The sequence below is a fragment of the Tachysurus fulvidraco genome, chromosome 1, assembly GCF_022655615.1.
Source record: "Tachysurus fulvidraco isolate hzauxx_2018 chromosome 1, HZAU_PFXX_2.0, whole genome shotgun sequence".
In the NCBI taxonomy this organism is placed as follows: domain Eukaryota; kingdom Metazoa; phylum Chordata; class Actinopteri; order Siluriformes; family Bagridae; genus Tachysurus; species Tachysurus fulvidraco.
In genome coordinates, this window is record NC_062518.1 from 18,508,297 (window position 1) to 18,523,296 (window position 15,000).

Below are 15,000 nucleotides of genomic sequence, written 5' to 3' on the forward strand. Positions count from 1 at the left end.
TCATTAATCCTCACCGACACAAGACAGTAACATGCGATCAGGATAGAAACAGGAACGCAGAGCAAAAGTGTCAGGAAGAAACTGTGTAAGGTCATGTAATGGTGAACATTTGGTTCATCCCATATGTATGATTCAAATGCACAGGAGCTTAAAAAATCTTTCATAAACATGTTCTTTAGGTTCTTCAGGTTCCTCAGTGACCTTACTGCTGTTCTTGGCTCCATAGCTCAGTGGTTAGAGCACTGGTCTTGTAAACCAGGGGTCGTGAGTTCAATCCTCACTGGGGCCTTCAGTTGGGTCTTTTTAAAGATTTGAGTGCTGGTAGCTGGCACCCATAGATATATACACTAGATGTCCCCTTGGCTACGGCAGTACATTGGAACAAATGCGTCAATAGAGCCGCCATCTTGGTACAGGGGACCCCCTCCTCTTAATGCATCAGCGTCAACATAGGCAAAGAAATAAAATCACCATAAATCGTCATGAATGTTATTTTCGTGTAAACACTTAGTTTGTGTATCATATTTAATAAACCAATACAATTTAAATGTTTAAATGAACATATATAGTCACACCATTGTAGCAGTGTTACATGCAGTAGGCTATAAGGTAAGTAGTGATTGTTCATTTGAAGTTTACTCAAGTGGAAGAATAAACTTACACCAACTAGCACTATGCAATATATTGTGAAAAAGTAGCTTATCTTCATATCAAAACCTAATAAATTTTCTCTGGACTTAATGATAAATACATTTCTGACTGTTAAAACGAACCAAAAAAAACTAGAAAGTGACATTCATGACGATTTATGGTGATTTTATTTCTTTGCCTATGTTGACGCTGATGCATTATGAGGAGTGGACCCCTGTACCAAGATGGCGGCTCTATTGACGCATTCGCTCAGGTTCCTCAGTGACCTTACTATTGTTCTTGGCTCCATAGCTCAGTGGTTAGAGCACTGGTCTTGTAAACCAGGGGTTGTGAGTTCAATCATCACTGGGGCCTTCAGTTGGGTCTTTTTGAATATTTGAGTGCTGGTAGCTGGCACCTTCCACCTCCAAGTTCCTATCCTGATCACGTTCCCTGTGTTCTTCAGTTAAAAAAAAGCATTGTAAGAGCTTTTTAGATCAATGATTCTCATAGAAGCAGACGTCTGAGATCCGAGGAATGAAGAAGCAGCATGCACACAAGCTTCTTCTGTTTTGTTACATCAGAACCCAAGTCAGTCCACTTATTTTTTGAAAAAACGCATTCAAAGGCCCCAGCGAGAATTGAACTCACGACCCCTGGTTTACAAGACCAGTGCTCTAACCACTGAGCTATGGAGCCCGGTGACACTGGTGTACCTGGAGCCTTTGTTATGTGAATCAGTTGGTCCACACCCTGAAAAGTAAATGTTATAATCCTCGTCATCCTGTATGTATGCGCTAATGGGGTGTGACTGCTTTCATTAACATGTTCATCATATGCTGTGTGAGCAAGGCTCCATAGCTCAGTGGTTAGAGCACTGGTCTTGTAAACCAGGGGTCGCGAGTTCAATCCTCGCTGGGGCCTTCAAACACTCTTTTGAAGAGCCAAACCAAGAAAGGCGATGTTCTGTGTTGCCTTCACATGGCTCCAGACTCCTGGCTTTGGTTATGAACTCTGTGTTTGTCTATGTTTCCTCCCACTGTTTTGGTAACTGTCCCACTGTTTTTGGCTAAAGCAGAACACTGAAGAACCTGTTTTTATTCCTTAAGTTTTAGATTTAAAACTGAATATAAGTAAAATTGTGTGAAAGATATTGTGTGTTTGTGCAGCACTTAATTAATGTGTGTATAGTATGTGTCAGAGATGTTATCTCTAATATGATTGATCACTAAAATAATCCCTAATCTCTATCATCTTATTATCTCACTATACATTTCTTCTCCCTCTTCACCTTCTGCCCATTTTCTCCTCTGATAAAGATGCTCTTAATCCTCTTAAAAGTCCTCATCTCTGTTCCCGACACTTTTTGACTTTATGAGCTCTTTTTAGGGTTAAGATGCTTGACAAAGAACTTTTATCTTTCCTAGGATCTTTTCTTGCATTTTAAGGGGAAACACTCCCGTTTATTAAAAGCATATGACTTGGAGGAACTCTTTGCAATTAGAACTTTCATGGAAACAGAGAACCACTGTCAGATGATCTCCAACCATAGAAGGTCCCAGTGAGGATTGAACTCACGACCCCTGGTTTACAAGACCAGTGCTCTAACCACTGAGCTATGGAACCTTAGGCTACATCAGAACTTTGAAGGGCTTGTACTGCTCCACAAAGTGTTCTTCAGAAGATAAATCGAAATGTCTGATCTTTAACCATCCGTCACTTGATTACGATTCAATTTTATTCCGATGTTATAGTCTGATCTCAGATCAGTTGCAAGCTGCCCTTCCATTTCACCTCGCTTAGCTTCATGAATATTTCAGTCACACTCTGAGCTTAATCGGCAATGCTATACAACCGAAGCAGAGAAAGCGCTCTCTCACATCATCCACGGTTCTTGAGCCTGACCCCATTTCCTCGCTCCAGATCTTACATCACCATGGCAGAAAGTCAGCATTAGATGCTGAACCCAGATCAGTTTGGTAGAAATCTGATCTGGTCATTTTAAAAAGGCTATAAAATAATTTTTAATAAATCAGAATTATTTTTCTTTAAACCTCAAAGAGCAGAAAGTTTTGTTATGAAAATGGTGTCTGAGTTTTTTTTCTGGAGCTCTGAAGTGAATGGTAAAGGAGACAGAATATGTGGAAGAAATCCTGCTAGCAGAAATGTTTTCTTTTATTATGAGCTGTGGTTCCTGCGTTCATCAGATCTTGGGGTTCTGCTCTTCCTGTGTCCAGGAATTCCCAGCTGATTCCCAGCTTTATAGGGACCTCCCCAGTATTCCCAGTATTCCTGTCTTCCACTTTTAGATAAACATTATCAGTATTGTAAGGTCACATATTACTAATCTTCTAGTAACCTACACTTGATGGGGTGAAAATGTTTCTTCAAGGCTTTTTAAAGGGTTCTCAGCTTCCTAAAAAGAGAAGCACTGTTATAATAGTGTCCTTTCCTCTTATTGGTCTGCTGAGTTCTATATTCCCAGGTCCAAAGCTTGTGAAGATCTTTGTTCCTGGTCTTCTAGTCTTCCTTGTTCCTGGTCTTCTTTTGATTCTTGGTCAGATTGTTTACTTGGTGTCTTGTTTGTGTGTCCAACATCTTATTTATCTTACACTCTTAGAAAATGTGTGTGTGTTTTTTTTTTAAAGAGGTCATTTTATAATTAAAGGTTTTATGTAGAACATGGAAGAACTTTCCATGGAAGAACATTCTTCTTTTACTAATAAATATCTCTAGTGCTGGGTTTTTTCTTTGGTTTCTGTTTGTATGGCTCTTAGTCAAATATTGTTCTAGTTTCCTGACTCAGTCTCAGTGTTTATATAATATTATATAATGACATATCTGGGATATAATCTCGGTTACTGTGTGTACACCAGTTCACTCGTTCTGATTCTACATTACTGTGTTGTTTTTCATTTCTTCTTGTTGTGTTAATAAAGTTTCCAGTCAGTCAGGTTTTACCTGGTCTGTTTTTTCCTGATTGGCTGGCCGATCGAATCGAATGTGGAATCTTGATTGTTGATATTCAGGGTTATGTGATAGAGTACACACACACACACACACACACACACACACACACACACACACACACACACACACACACACACACACACTTTAAACGTGCTGTAAGAGAACATGGCATACAGAGCTGTGAGCTGGAAATCACAACGATCACACCGCAACTCTTTTTAAGCATGTATGAACCTAGCATGAATTATGTATGTAAAGAAGTGTTAGCTTATGCACATGATGGCCAACTGCTCTGTGGATCCTGTGTTAATCGACAGCGTTAGTGAATATGACTAAAAGAAAAAGAAAATCAGAGCTATGGAAGACATTCTCTTAATAATGCTGACCTCATTTTCTGCGTGAGAAATACGGGAGAACGTAGGAAAAGACCAACGTGAGGGACGTCACGTTAATGTGTGATACTTGAGATCCCTGGTGTAAGTTAACATTAGCGAGAACTACAATTAAGATTTCCCTTGTTATAACAAAAGGGTTATTTGAATAATAAAAAAAGACTAAGTCAATGTAATTTAGAGTATTAGATGGTTGAGGAAAAAGCCATCTTTGTTTTTAAAAAAAATCTTGTTTATGTAGATGCATGTAAGACCAGGCTAGTCTGCCATGTTGGGTCCGCTGTAAACACTGGGCTCTGTTTGTGCAGCTCTCACCCTCTGTTCAAGCTAAAATACAATCTCATATTATTTATTGTTTGCTAACTAGGTAAATCCCAAACAACCTGATAAATGGTGCTCAGTTTGTCTGTAGTTCACTCATCTTAAGTTACACCATTACCCCAGGGGTTTTATATATACATGTTTTATTTTAGTGTTAAATCTCATGATGATCATGAAAACCCCCATGTGTTTGTGAGGGTGTTTTTGAGCACTGTTAGCCATGTGATGTCTGTAGATGCAGCAGTGCGCATGCGCGCTCCTGCCACTAGTTATCCTGTTATAAAATGGTTCGTGGGTTGTTTGCGCATGCGCTAACGCGCTGTTTGAACGTGAGTGAAAAGGAGCTTTGTTTCTGTTCTGTTTTTGTTTTGTAAATAAAAAAGGAAAAGAAAAAAAGCTGAAGATCTGCAGCATGGCGCAGCTGAGCGCGAGCGCACCGACACACAGAGGCGTCGTGGTAAATAATCCCTGGACTTTTTCTTTGATTCGTGCGCGAGCTTCAGTGTAGAGGCGCGAGAGGGAAAAAAAGTTTAAGAAGTTTCAGACTTTTTTTTTATACTTAATTGCGCAAACATGCACGTCAACTTACAGTCTCTTTACTGCGTCCCTGCTGCATAAATACATCACATCTTAAGGGTTGTAGGCTTAAGTTTAAAAAAAAAAAAAAAGAGCTCATCCATTCATCCACCCATTCATCCGTTCATTAATTCATCCGTTTGTTCAATCATTTCATTGCGGCTTTAAAACGCATCAGTATAAACCTTCACATTCGCGTCAAACTGTAAAGCGACGTCTTTAGTTTATTTTTTTTATTTTTTTTGAGTGATTGTTTGATTAAAAAAACAATTATAAATGTAGAGTAGACCAGGCGTTAAAGTGAGCTTCTTATCCGAATACCTCGTTCCACCTTAAATGATGTCGCGGTGACGTCACTCGGTTACCAGGTGGTGACTGAAGTGTTTACATGGAGTTCAGTTTGTGTTGAAAGTATTCAGAATGAGAGAAAATAACAACATGCATGAATAAGAACATGGACGAATATCAACATGCATGAATAAAAACATGAATAACAAGATGCACAAACAACATGCACGAATATCGACATGCACGAATATCGACATGCACGAATAACAAGATGCACGAATAAAAAAATGAATAACAAGATGCACGAATAAAAAGATGCACGAATAACAAGATGAATAACAAGATGCACAAACTGCATGCACGGATAACAACATTCATGAATAACAACATGCACGAATAACAACATGCACGAATAACAACATGCACAAATACAAATAATAAGCATCTAATGAAATAGTCCAACAGAGCTGTAGTTCTGGTGCTGTGTCTGTGTATGAATTTTAAACTGTTCACAGTGTTAGTTGACATACACTAGTTTGTCAGCTAGCTCCTTAGCTAGCTAACAAAGGATCCAATGGGGTGTAACTAAAACCTTTAGCAATTTTGAGCAGCAGTTGAATAATAACAATAATAACAACAACAACAACAACAAGCTAGTTACTAATGACGTTTCTAGCTCACAATAAGTCTTAGCTAGCTTACCTAGCATACCAAGCTAGCTAACCAACACCAGGACTCTTGTTAGCTAGTTTATTGTTCTACATGTGATAAATGATACTGTTAAACTTTAGTATTTAAAGATGGAGATCAGGAACAATATATTTAAAATCCAAAATGCCATGAAAAATTCCATCCATAACAATTTATGGTAGCTTCACTTCCTGTCCAGTCCATCATATGGGTCGTTTTTCCGCACAGTGTGCATGCTAAATTTATTCATTTATTATTTACATTATATTAAATGTAAAAAAGGAAAAAAAACAGAGACTAACTAAACAGCGCCACCAACAGACAACATGGCGTTACTTTGGGTTTATTTAAGGTGGAACACTACATGGCTACATGTTTGTGGGGATCTGTAATGGCTGAAATGGGTGAACTTTACATCAGGAGTGTGTGAAGTGAAAGTGTGTTGGGATGTAAACAGAAATATAAAGGCACCAGTATTGTATATGACGCATGCGAACATCCCAACAGCTAATGTTATTTCATGGACAGATCCCAGACGACTGGCCAGGGTACAGTCCGGATCTTTTCACCTATCCGAAGCATTACAGTGGGGATCTGGACAGTGTTTACATTCCCCATGGAGTCATCATGGACCGGTAATGATGAAGTCTAAAGTGCAGAATATATCATGTATTGTAGCATCGCACACACGTCAGCCTCAGCCTACGTAACCCAGCATGCTGTGCATAACAATATACATTTGGCCCCTGGCAAATAGCTGATCAGTCACTCATTCAGTCTTGGTGTGTGTTTGCAGTACGGAGCGACTGGCACGTGACATCATGTACGATCTTGGAGACCACGACATCGTGGTGCTGTGCGTGCTGAAGGGAGGCCACCAGTTCTGCTCCGATCTGGTGGAACGCATCCAAGTGCTGAACCGCAACTCCAGCAAGTCTTTACTCATGACCGTAGACTTCATACGACTCAAAAGCTACCTGGTAATCAGACGTTATACATGTACTAAAACACCCCAAACTTTTACACGCAGCTAAGAAACCATCACAGTGACGGAAATTGCGGAACCGTTCTGGGAATCAAATCACTAAAACCGTTTCACTAATAAGAGTTGATTCTTTTTGGCTCCCAAACGATTCACAGTCATCTATTTCTAAGCTTGACAAAGATCGTGACCTTTTGACCAATCAGAACATTTATTTAAATGTACGTGTGTATGTGCCTCACTGTGATTGGCTCGTGACAGACCTATGAGCTTCAAATGCTTCGTTCAGTGAGTCGGTTCCTTTGATTAGTTTTGCTCGCAAACAACTTTTCTTGACCAGTGAGAGTTTTTTAACAAATAAATCACAAACTTGGCTGAAGAGACTTGTGCACCATTTAGACAGAGATGAATTTATTTAACACGATTTTTAAAAATTACAGATTGCATCTAAGATTTAGAAAGACGGTTTCTGTAAAATTAAGCATCATTTCTGGGCCGTAAAAATGCAAACAGAACTTGTTAAAGTCGAAACAGTTGTCTTGTAAAAAAATGTTCAGAAAACCATTTTTAAACGTTTTCCGTCCTTCATCCTTAAAGGTGCGGTCTCCGATTTTTGAAAGCCAATGTCGACATTTGAAATCACCAAAACAAACACGCCCCCAACCCAAACGGGTCCCACCCCTGTATCGATAGCTCCGCCCACACATACATACATAACCCAGGCGACTAACAGAAAGAAATGTGTCTTTATCATAGCTGAAGGGAAAAACAATACGATTGTAGATAAACAAACAAGCAAAAATGACACACAAGCATAATCATGTAAAGGACAAAGGCATATATTAGTTCTGTGTAACAAAGCAAAACCAACGTTACTCACCTATTGAGAAGGAAAAAAGCGCCTCGGCATCTTAAGTAAAGTCGGCCACATATTCACAGGTCGGAGTTTCCTGAGTCAATAACTCCTGAGCTAAACGCTGTTACTACACAAAACGCGGTTGTAGCTGCCTCTCTACATTACTACGATAGAAAAGAGGTGTTATTTGTGTAGTAACAGCGTTTAGCTCTGGAGTTACTGACTCTGGAAACTCCAACCTGTGAATATGTGGCCAACTTCCTGCTCCTTCAGTTCTCTCCAGCGCTGGAAAGCTGATCCTATATTAACACGTCCTACTTCTTGCCTTATCGTAAGCCTTTCTTCTTTTTCTTTCTTTGTTTTTATCCTCCATGTCGATGTTAAAACCGCTTTCTGCTAATGTCACACATGCGCACTGAACACTCTCTCCACCCATATCGACAAGACACGCCCCTTTCTGCTCATTGGCTACACGTTTGTTTTGATTTTTGTTTAGTTTTCAGCCTCACTGAGTTTTCTTAAAAATGGGAGACCCTGCCTTTAAGGCTGTACTGAAAGTTTACTGTAATGCGTTTCTGAACCAGCAGAGGGAGACATAGCACAGCTCATCAGCCTCCACGTGTCCACGTGAAGGGAAAAGTCTAGCTGTGATGATCATCATTGTGTTTTATGATGTAAAGTTTACTTATGTTGCATTTATTTTGTTATTGCATGTGCTGTTGTTTTTGACTAAAGGGTTTTGTGTCCTAATCCAGAATGATCACTCGACACCAGACATCCAGATGATCGGTGCCGAGAGTCTGTCTGTTCTCACCGGGAAGGTAGAGACCTGATTACTCCTGCTTTGTGATTCTTCCACATTTATTATCTGACATGAAGTCATTTCCTACCTTATAGTCCCATGATGAAAGAGATCATCAGAGAAAGTGTTGGAAAAGGTTAAAAGTCGAAGGTCGTCGACGTGTCCTTCGTTAAATAATGTGTTGCTATAGAAACGATAAACGGCATTAATGTAAACCCGTCCCACTGTCAGAGCTGCTCTTATAGGACGTTAATAAGAGCTGACATCCAATCAGAACGCAGGACTCGGAGTGACCAATAGGAGGCAAATCGAAGGGCAGTGTGTGTGTGTGTGTGTGTGTGTGTGTGTGTGTGTGTGTGTGTGTGTGTGTGTTGTTCAGCACCCGTCTGAGCGACTCTATGGTCTCAAACACGTCACCAAACAGCTTCAATAGTATTTATTATGATTCGATTTATTTTCTACTGTTTATTATTTGTTGTTTCACACTAAAAAAGGTCAGTGTTTTGTGTTTCTGTCAGTTCGGTGTTTCAACTTATTAACGTTTTTCTTGTCCCCCGTCCTGCAGAATGTCCTGATCGTTGAGGTAAGACTTTTAATTCAGGATTATTTTATTTATTCTCAGATGAACAGTGAAAATTTTAATATGCAGCGATAAAACATCACTGCCACTGTGTGTGTGTGTGTGTGTGTGTGTGTCTGTCTCAGGCCATAGTGGACACCGGCAAGACTCTGCAGACCCTACTGACTCATGTTCGAGCATTTCATCCCAAACTCATCAAAGTGGCAGGGTGTGTGTGAGAGTGTGTGTGAGAGTGTGTGTGAGAGTGTGTGTGAGAGTGTGTGTGAGAGTGTGTGAGAGAGTGTGTGAGAGTGTGTGTGTGAGAGTGTGTGTGAGAGTGTGTGTGAGAGTGTGTGTGAGAGTGTGTGTGAGAGTGTGTGTGAGAGTGTGTGTGAGAGTGTGTGAGAGAGTGTGTGTGAGAGTGTGTGTGTGAGAGTGTGTGTGAGAGTGTGTGAGAGAGTGTGTGAGAGTGTGTGTGAGAGTGTGTGTGAGAGTGTGTGTGAGAGTGTGTGTGAGAGTGTGTGTGAGAGTGTGTGTGAGAGTGTGTGTGAGAGTGCGTGTGAGAGTGCGTGTGAGAGTGCGTGTGAGAGAGTTTGTGAGAGAGTTTGTGAGAGAGTTTGTGAGAGTGCGTGTGAGAGTGCGTGTGAGAGAGCGTGTGAGAGAGCGTGTGAGAGTGCGTGTGAGAGTGCGTGTGAGAGTGCGTGTGAGAGTGCGTGTGAGAGTGCGTGTGAGAGTGCGTGTGAGAGTGCGTGTGAGAGAGCGTGTGAGAGAGCGTGTGAGAGTGCGTGTGAGAGCGCGTGTGAGAGCGCGTGTGAGAGAGCGTGTGAGAGTGCGTGTGAGAGAGCGTGTGAGAGAGCGTGTGAGAGAGCGTGTGAGAGAGCGTGTGAGAGAGAGCGCGTGAGAGAGCGCGTGAGAGAGCGCGTGAGAGAGCGCGTGAGAGAGCGCGTGAGAGAGCGCGTGAGAGTGCGCGTGAGAGTGCGCGTGAGAGTGCGCGTGAGAGTGCGCGTGAGAGAGCGCGTGAGAGAGCGTGTGAGAGAGTGTGAGAGAGTGTGTGAGAGTGCGTGTGAGAGTGCGTGTGAGAGTGTGTGTGTGTGAGTGTGTGAGAGAGTGTGTGAGAGAGTGTGTGTGAGAGTGCGTGAGAGTGTGTGAGAGAGTGTGTGAGAGTGTGTGTGTGAGAGAGCGTGTGAGAGTGCGTGTGAGTGTGTGTGTGTGTGAGAGTGTGTGTGAGAGTGTGTGTGTGAGAGTGTGTGAGAGAGTGTGTGAGAGAGTGTGTGTGAGAGTGCGTGAGAGTGTGTGAGAGAGTGTGTGAGAGTGTGTGTGTGAGAGAGCGTGTGAGAGTGCGTGTGAGTGTGTGTGTGTGTGAGAGTGTGTGTGAGAGTGTGTGTGTGAGAGTGTGTGAGAGTGTGTGTGAGAGAGTGTGTGAGAGAGTGTGTGTGAGAGTGCGTGAGAGAGTATGAGAGAGTGTGTGAGAGTGTGTGAGAGAGTGTGTGTGAGAGAGTGTGTGTGAGAGAGCGTGTGAGAGTGCGTGTGAGTGTGTGTGTGTGTGTGAGAGTGTGTGTGTGTGAGAGAGTGTGTGAGAGTGTGTGTGTGAGAGAGTGTGTGAGAGTGTGTGTGTGAGAGAGTGTGTGAGAGAGTGTGTGAGAGTGCGTGTGAGAGAGTGTGTGAGAGAGTGTGTGAGAGTGCGTGTGAGAGAGTGTGTGAGAGTGCGTGTGAGAGTGTGTGAGAGTGTGTGTGTGTGTGAGAGTGTGTGTTTGAGTGTGAGAGAGTGTGTGTGAGTGTGTGTGTGAGTGTGTGTGTGTGAGAGTGTGTGAGAGTGTGTGTGTGTGTGAGAGTGTGTGTGTGTGTGAGAGTGTGTGTGTGTGTGAGAGTGTGTGTGTGTGAGAGTGTGTGTGTGAGAGTGTGTGTGTGAGAGTGCGTGTGTGTGTGTGTGTGTGAGAGTGTGTGAGTGTGTGTGTGAGAGTGTGTGTGAGCGAGAGTGTGTGTGAGCGAGAGTGTGTGTGTGTGAGAGTGTGTGTGTGTGAGAGTGTGTGAGAGAGTGTGTGTTGTACAGTAGTGTGATTAGTGCTCTGTTGTGTCCTGATTGCAGTTTGTTAGTGAAGAGGGTCCCTAATCAGGCCGTCTGTCTCCCTGACTGTAAGTGCTCCTCTCTGTCTCTCTCACTTATGCTCTTTCTCTCTGTCTCTGTCTCTCTCTCTCTCTCTCTCTCTCTCTCTCTCTCTCTGTCTCTCTCACTTATGCTCTTTCTCTCTCTCTCTCTCTCTCTCTCTCTCTCTCTCTCTCTGTCTCTCTCACTTATGCTCTTTCTCTCTCTCTCTCTCTCTCTCTCTCTCTCTCTCTGTCTCTCTCACTTATGCTCTTTCTCTCTCTCGCTCTCTCTCTCTGTCTCTCTCACTTATGCTCTCTCTCTCTCTCTCTCTCTGTCTCTCTCTCTGTCTCTCTCTCTCTGTATCTCTCTCTGTCTCTCTCTCTCTGTCTCTCTCTCTGTCTCTCTCTCTGTCTCTCTCTCTCTGTATCTCTCTCTGTCTCTCTCACTTATACTCTCTCTCTCTCTGTCTCTCTCTCTGTCTCTCTCTCTGTCTCCCTGACTGTAAGTGCTTCTCTCTCTCTCTCTGTCTGTCTCTCTCACTTATGCTCTCTCTCGTTTTCTCTCTCTGTCTGTCTGTCTCTCAGCAGCTGAATGTTTTTATTATAAAGCATCATGATGTGTATTGTCTCCCCCCCTCCCCCCCTCTCCCCCCAGATGTTGGCTTTGAGATCCCTAACCACTTTGTAGTCGGCTACGCTTTAGACTATAACGAATTTTTCAGAGATCTTAATGTAAGTGTTCACAATGTTTATATCGTGTGTGTGTGTGTGTGTGTGTGTGTGTGTGTGTGTGTGTGTGTGTGTGTGATCAGTAAGTATACAGTAGTTATATGTGTGTACTGTATCAGTGTCCATGATGATGTCTGAGGGAGAAATTTCATTATAGATTAACTTAAAACCTCTGATACAGTTTAAAGGGTTTTTAAAGATTCTCTCTCTCTCTCTCTCTCTCTCTCTCTCTCTCTCTCTCCATCTCTCTCCCTCTCCCTCCCTCTCTCTCTCTCTCTCCCTGTCTCTCTCTGTCTCTCTCTCTCTCTGCAGCACATCTGTGTGATGAGTGAAGATGGAAAACAGAAGTACAGACTTTGATGCCTCTTGTCCTGTGTGTGTGTGTGTTTGTGTGCATGTGTGTGTGTGTTTATTAACAGCTTTACTACAATCCTACACTACACAATAACTACATTGTGATATTAATGTTGATGTAAATCTGTAAAATTTTGTACTAATGAGCAGGAAGTGGGCGTGTCCTCTGGAGCTTTAGGCTCCTCCCACTCTGCCCTCAGGCTTTTCCCTTTTAGTGTAACATTTCTAATTTGCATTAATGTGATTAAAGATTTTACACAAATTTATCCCATTTTTATTCTTCTTTTACGCTAAATGCAGTTTTTTACAGAACACACACACTGTCTGCTGTACAAGTGTCTGCTGGTGATTCAGGAGGATCAGCTGCTCAACCTGTGTGTTAAGTCACTACAGTGGAAGAAGAAGTCAAACATGCTTGTGTACACAGAGCTCTCTGTGTGTATGTGTGTGTGTGTGTGTGTGTGTGTGTGTGGTGTTTTGGTTCAGGTAAAAGTTTGGTTTGTAATTTAAGCTCTCAGCATTAAAGCAGCGTTCACTAAAAAACCAACACAACTGACACACATAGAGAGGCCACGCCCCTTTGTTATCAGAAAGACCACGCCTCCCTTTGTTATCAGAAAGGCGACACCTCCTTAGCTGAGACTGACAGACCCAGCGACAGTTTATAAACGCTCTGTATCCCAGATGATCCCTGAGGTTATGAGGTTTCCATGTCTGGATTTCAATGAGGAGAATCTCTGATTACAGTCTCCACCCGAGCTCGTCCTCATCCTCACCACCTCTAGCTCGTCCTCATCCTCACCACCTCCTCATCTAGCTCTACCTCTATGTCCTACAGAGGCAGTGGAAAGAACATAACACGTGTTTAAGGTGTGTTCGAGTCATGGTCAGGTGACGCCTGAAGCTCTGTGGCTTGTCATGTAATCACACAAATGGAGCCTGTGGACACGCCCATCTCGCTCTCTGGAAACATGGCAGGATTTCTGATAAACACACACAGGGAATTTGAGGCTTTATTTTTTTTATTTGTTGTTGTAGTTTCCTAAAAAAAACCTGGCTGGATTGTGGGAAAGTTTTGGTTGGGCTCTGGTGTGTGGTGTGACCTCGTGGTTACAGAGACCTCATTCACACACCTGACACATGAGTCCGCCGTCTGAACAGAAGGACGGCACCATGCTGGGTGTCTGATGTTGCCAGATTGGGAGCTTTCTTAGACACACACACACACACACACACACACACAGATCCTGCTAACTCATAATAAGCCACCAAATTGAAGTCTTCACTTGTAAAAAGGGTAAAAAGGTTTGATCTGGCATTTTATTTTCCACTTTGTTGTTGTTTAATGAAGCAAACCAGTTCCTTTTCTACTTTACAGCAGCTCTAGACTGATGAAGACTAATGAAGCGCATTGCTGCTAAAAAAATATTTCTTATAAGAAAAGATTTTGTTCTTCAGATAATTCAAAACAATTCAAAATAAATTTGTAAGACAATCTTTTGCTCCTAAATGAGATGTAAACTCCGCCCCTTCTCACTCACCCACAGTTCAGCAGTGTTTAAGTTGTACTTTAGGAAAAGGTTCATGGGAATCGTTAAATGAAGCTCGGGAGCTGATGTCGTTTTCCAGCCCTGAGGAAAAGGTTTGTCCAGTTTTCCAGATGGATGGTGTTTGTGCTGCTCTGAGACAAATTCCCACTCACTAAATCCCCCTGAACAGGTGGTGCTTCCTGAATGAAAGGAACATTTGTCCAGCTCCAGACACACCGCAGAAATTCTCCTTCACATGTCTGGAGCTCACAGAGCTGCTTTCTCAACAGGCTTTTCGCTGTAGTGCCTCAGAAGTCTGGTAGCGTCCTGTTCTTCAAAAAAGAGTCTCTCACTTCCTGAATAGCTTCCAGGAGCCGTCAAAAATATCATATCATAGATTTCTAAAGAATAGTCACTGAAGTTCCATGAACATTTTCTCTTCATTCCTTGATTTCTGGAACAGTTCCTGAAAAAGTTCCTGGGACTCTGCAGATGTATATGGGTTCTTGAAAGAGTTCCCGGCTTCTGAAAAGATCTTGGTTTCCTCAGAGCGCTCACTAGTCCCTGAAAAAGCGTTTCAGGAACAGTTCCTGGTCTGTCTACAGAGAAACCAGGACTCTAATAGAACATCTTAATTCCGGGGGTTATTCAGAGATCAAGGAACTCTTTTTCAGGAAGTAAACTAGAAAGGAATTCAGGAACCTCTTCAGCAATCCAGGAATCTTTTCAGGAACCCAAATCCTTATTGATGTACATCGTTCAGAACTCAGGAGATTCTGATGGACCTTTTTCAAGAACACAACAACCTTTTTGTCCTGAATCCTGAAGTGAACAGAAATCCTCCTCCTCAGGATCCTATGACATTTGCAGGAGTTTTTTTTGGATCCTATGACATTTTTTTTCCAGGAACTTGAACCATCAGGAACTCTGGATTACAGAACTTTTTCAGGAGCCTATGCACTTTTTCAGGGACTGATATCTTTTTTTCCCCCCTGAGTTCCTGAGTCACTTTTCATGACTCGGGAACCTTTATGGTACTTTTTCAAGCCGGAAGTTTCAGAAATTCCAGCTAAAGTCTCCAGGAACCGACGAGACCGGAGCTGGTGTGTAGGCATTATAGCAGTGTTTGTCTTATAGCACACAGTACATGCTAATATTGTAACTCGGTGACAGATTAACAGCTCTGTTCTGTGGAGGAAACACACACACACACACACACACACACACATTCCACAGC

The 15,000-nt window shown here is 42.4% G+C and overlaps 2 protein-coding genes and 5 non-coding genes across 10 annotated transcripts in view; 4 read left to right on the forward strand and 3 right to left on the reverse strand.

Annotated features, from left to right (window-relative positions):
• The window catches only part of gpr158b (G protein-coupled receptor 158b), a 24,196-nt gene extending 19,733 nt beyond the window's left edge, over positions 1-4,463 (reverse strand). The window contains exon 1 of one of the 2 annotated variants that reach the window (XM_047812855.1): positions 3,592-4,463. The gene's annotated coding sequence lies outside the window, so the exon portion shown is untranslated. The remainder of the gene's footprint in view (positions 1-3,591) is intronic. The other variant, XM_047812853.1, reaches the window with a different exon arrangement.
• On the forward strand, positions 217-289 carry trnat-ugu. The gene has a single exon. It is a non-coding gene; the product is annotated as a tRNA-Thr (tRNA).
• Positions 933-1,005, forward strand: trnat-ugu. The gene has a single exon. It is a non-coding gene; the product is annotated as a tRNA-Thr (tRNA).
• trnat-ugu lies at positions 1,257-1,329 on the reverse strand. The gene has a single exon. It is a non-coding gene; the product is annotated as a tRNA-Thr (tRNA).
• trnat-ugu lies at positions 1,482-1,554 on the forward strand. Its single transcript has one exon. It is a non-coding gene; the product is annotated as a tRNA-Thr (tRNA).
• On the reverse strand, positions 2,184-2,256 carry trnat-ugu. Its single transcript has one exon. It is a non-coding gene; the product is annotated as a tRNA-Thr (tRNA).
• Positions 4,464-4,572: 109 nt separating the features above from the next.
• prtfdc1b (phosphoribosyl transferase domain containing 1b) lies at positions 4,573-12,500 on the forward strand. Of its 3 annotated transcripts, none has more exons than XM_047812864.1 (9): positions 4,574-4,770; positions 6,396-6,502; positions 6,664-6,847; positions 8,461-8,526; positions 9,073-9,090; positions 9,213-9,295; positions 11,153-11,199; positions 11,807-11,883; positions 12,193-12,500. In XM_047812864.1, the coding sequence occupies exons 1-9, from the start codon at positions 4,726-4,728 to the stop codon at positions 12,238-12,240; spliced, it is 675 nt and encodes a 224-aa protein (XP_047668820.1). In that variant the 5' UTR covers positions 4,574-4,725; the 3' UTR covers positions 12,241-12,500. The 3 variants fall into 3 exon arrangements, with proteins under 3 accessions (XP_047668827.1, XP_047668820.1, XP_047668825.1); XM_047812869.1 differs by having other exon boundaries at positions 4,583-4,642; XM_047812871.1 differs by lacking the exon at positions 11,807-11,883 and having other exon boundaries at positions 4,573-4,770.
• Positions 12,501-15,000: the final 2,500 nt, after the last annotated feature.

Bases quoted from the DNA above. Each gene is read 5' to 3' on its own strand.
- prtfdc1b (XM_047812864.1), top strand. From the start codon at position 4,726: ATGGCGCAGCTGAGCGCGAGCGCACCGACACACAGAGGCGTCGTG. The intron at 6,503-6,663 runs GTAATGATGAAG...GTGTGTTTGCAG, and splicing joins CATGGAGTCATCATGGACCG to TACGGAGCGACTGGCACGTG. The intron at 6,848-8,460 runs GTAATCAGACGT...GTCCTAATCCAG, and splicing joins TACGACTCAAAAGCTACCTG to AATGATCACTCGACACCAGA.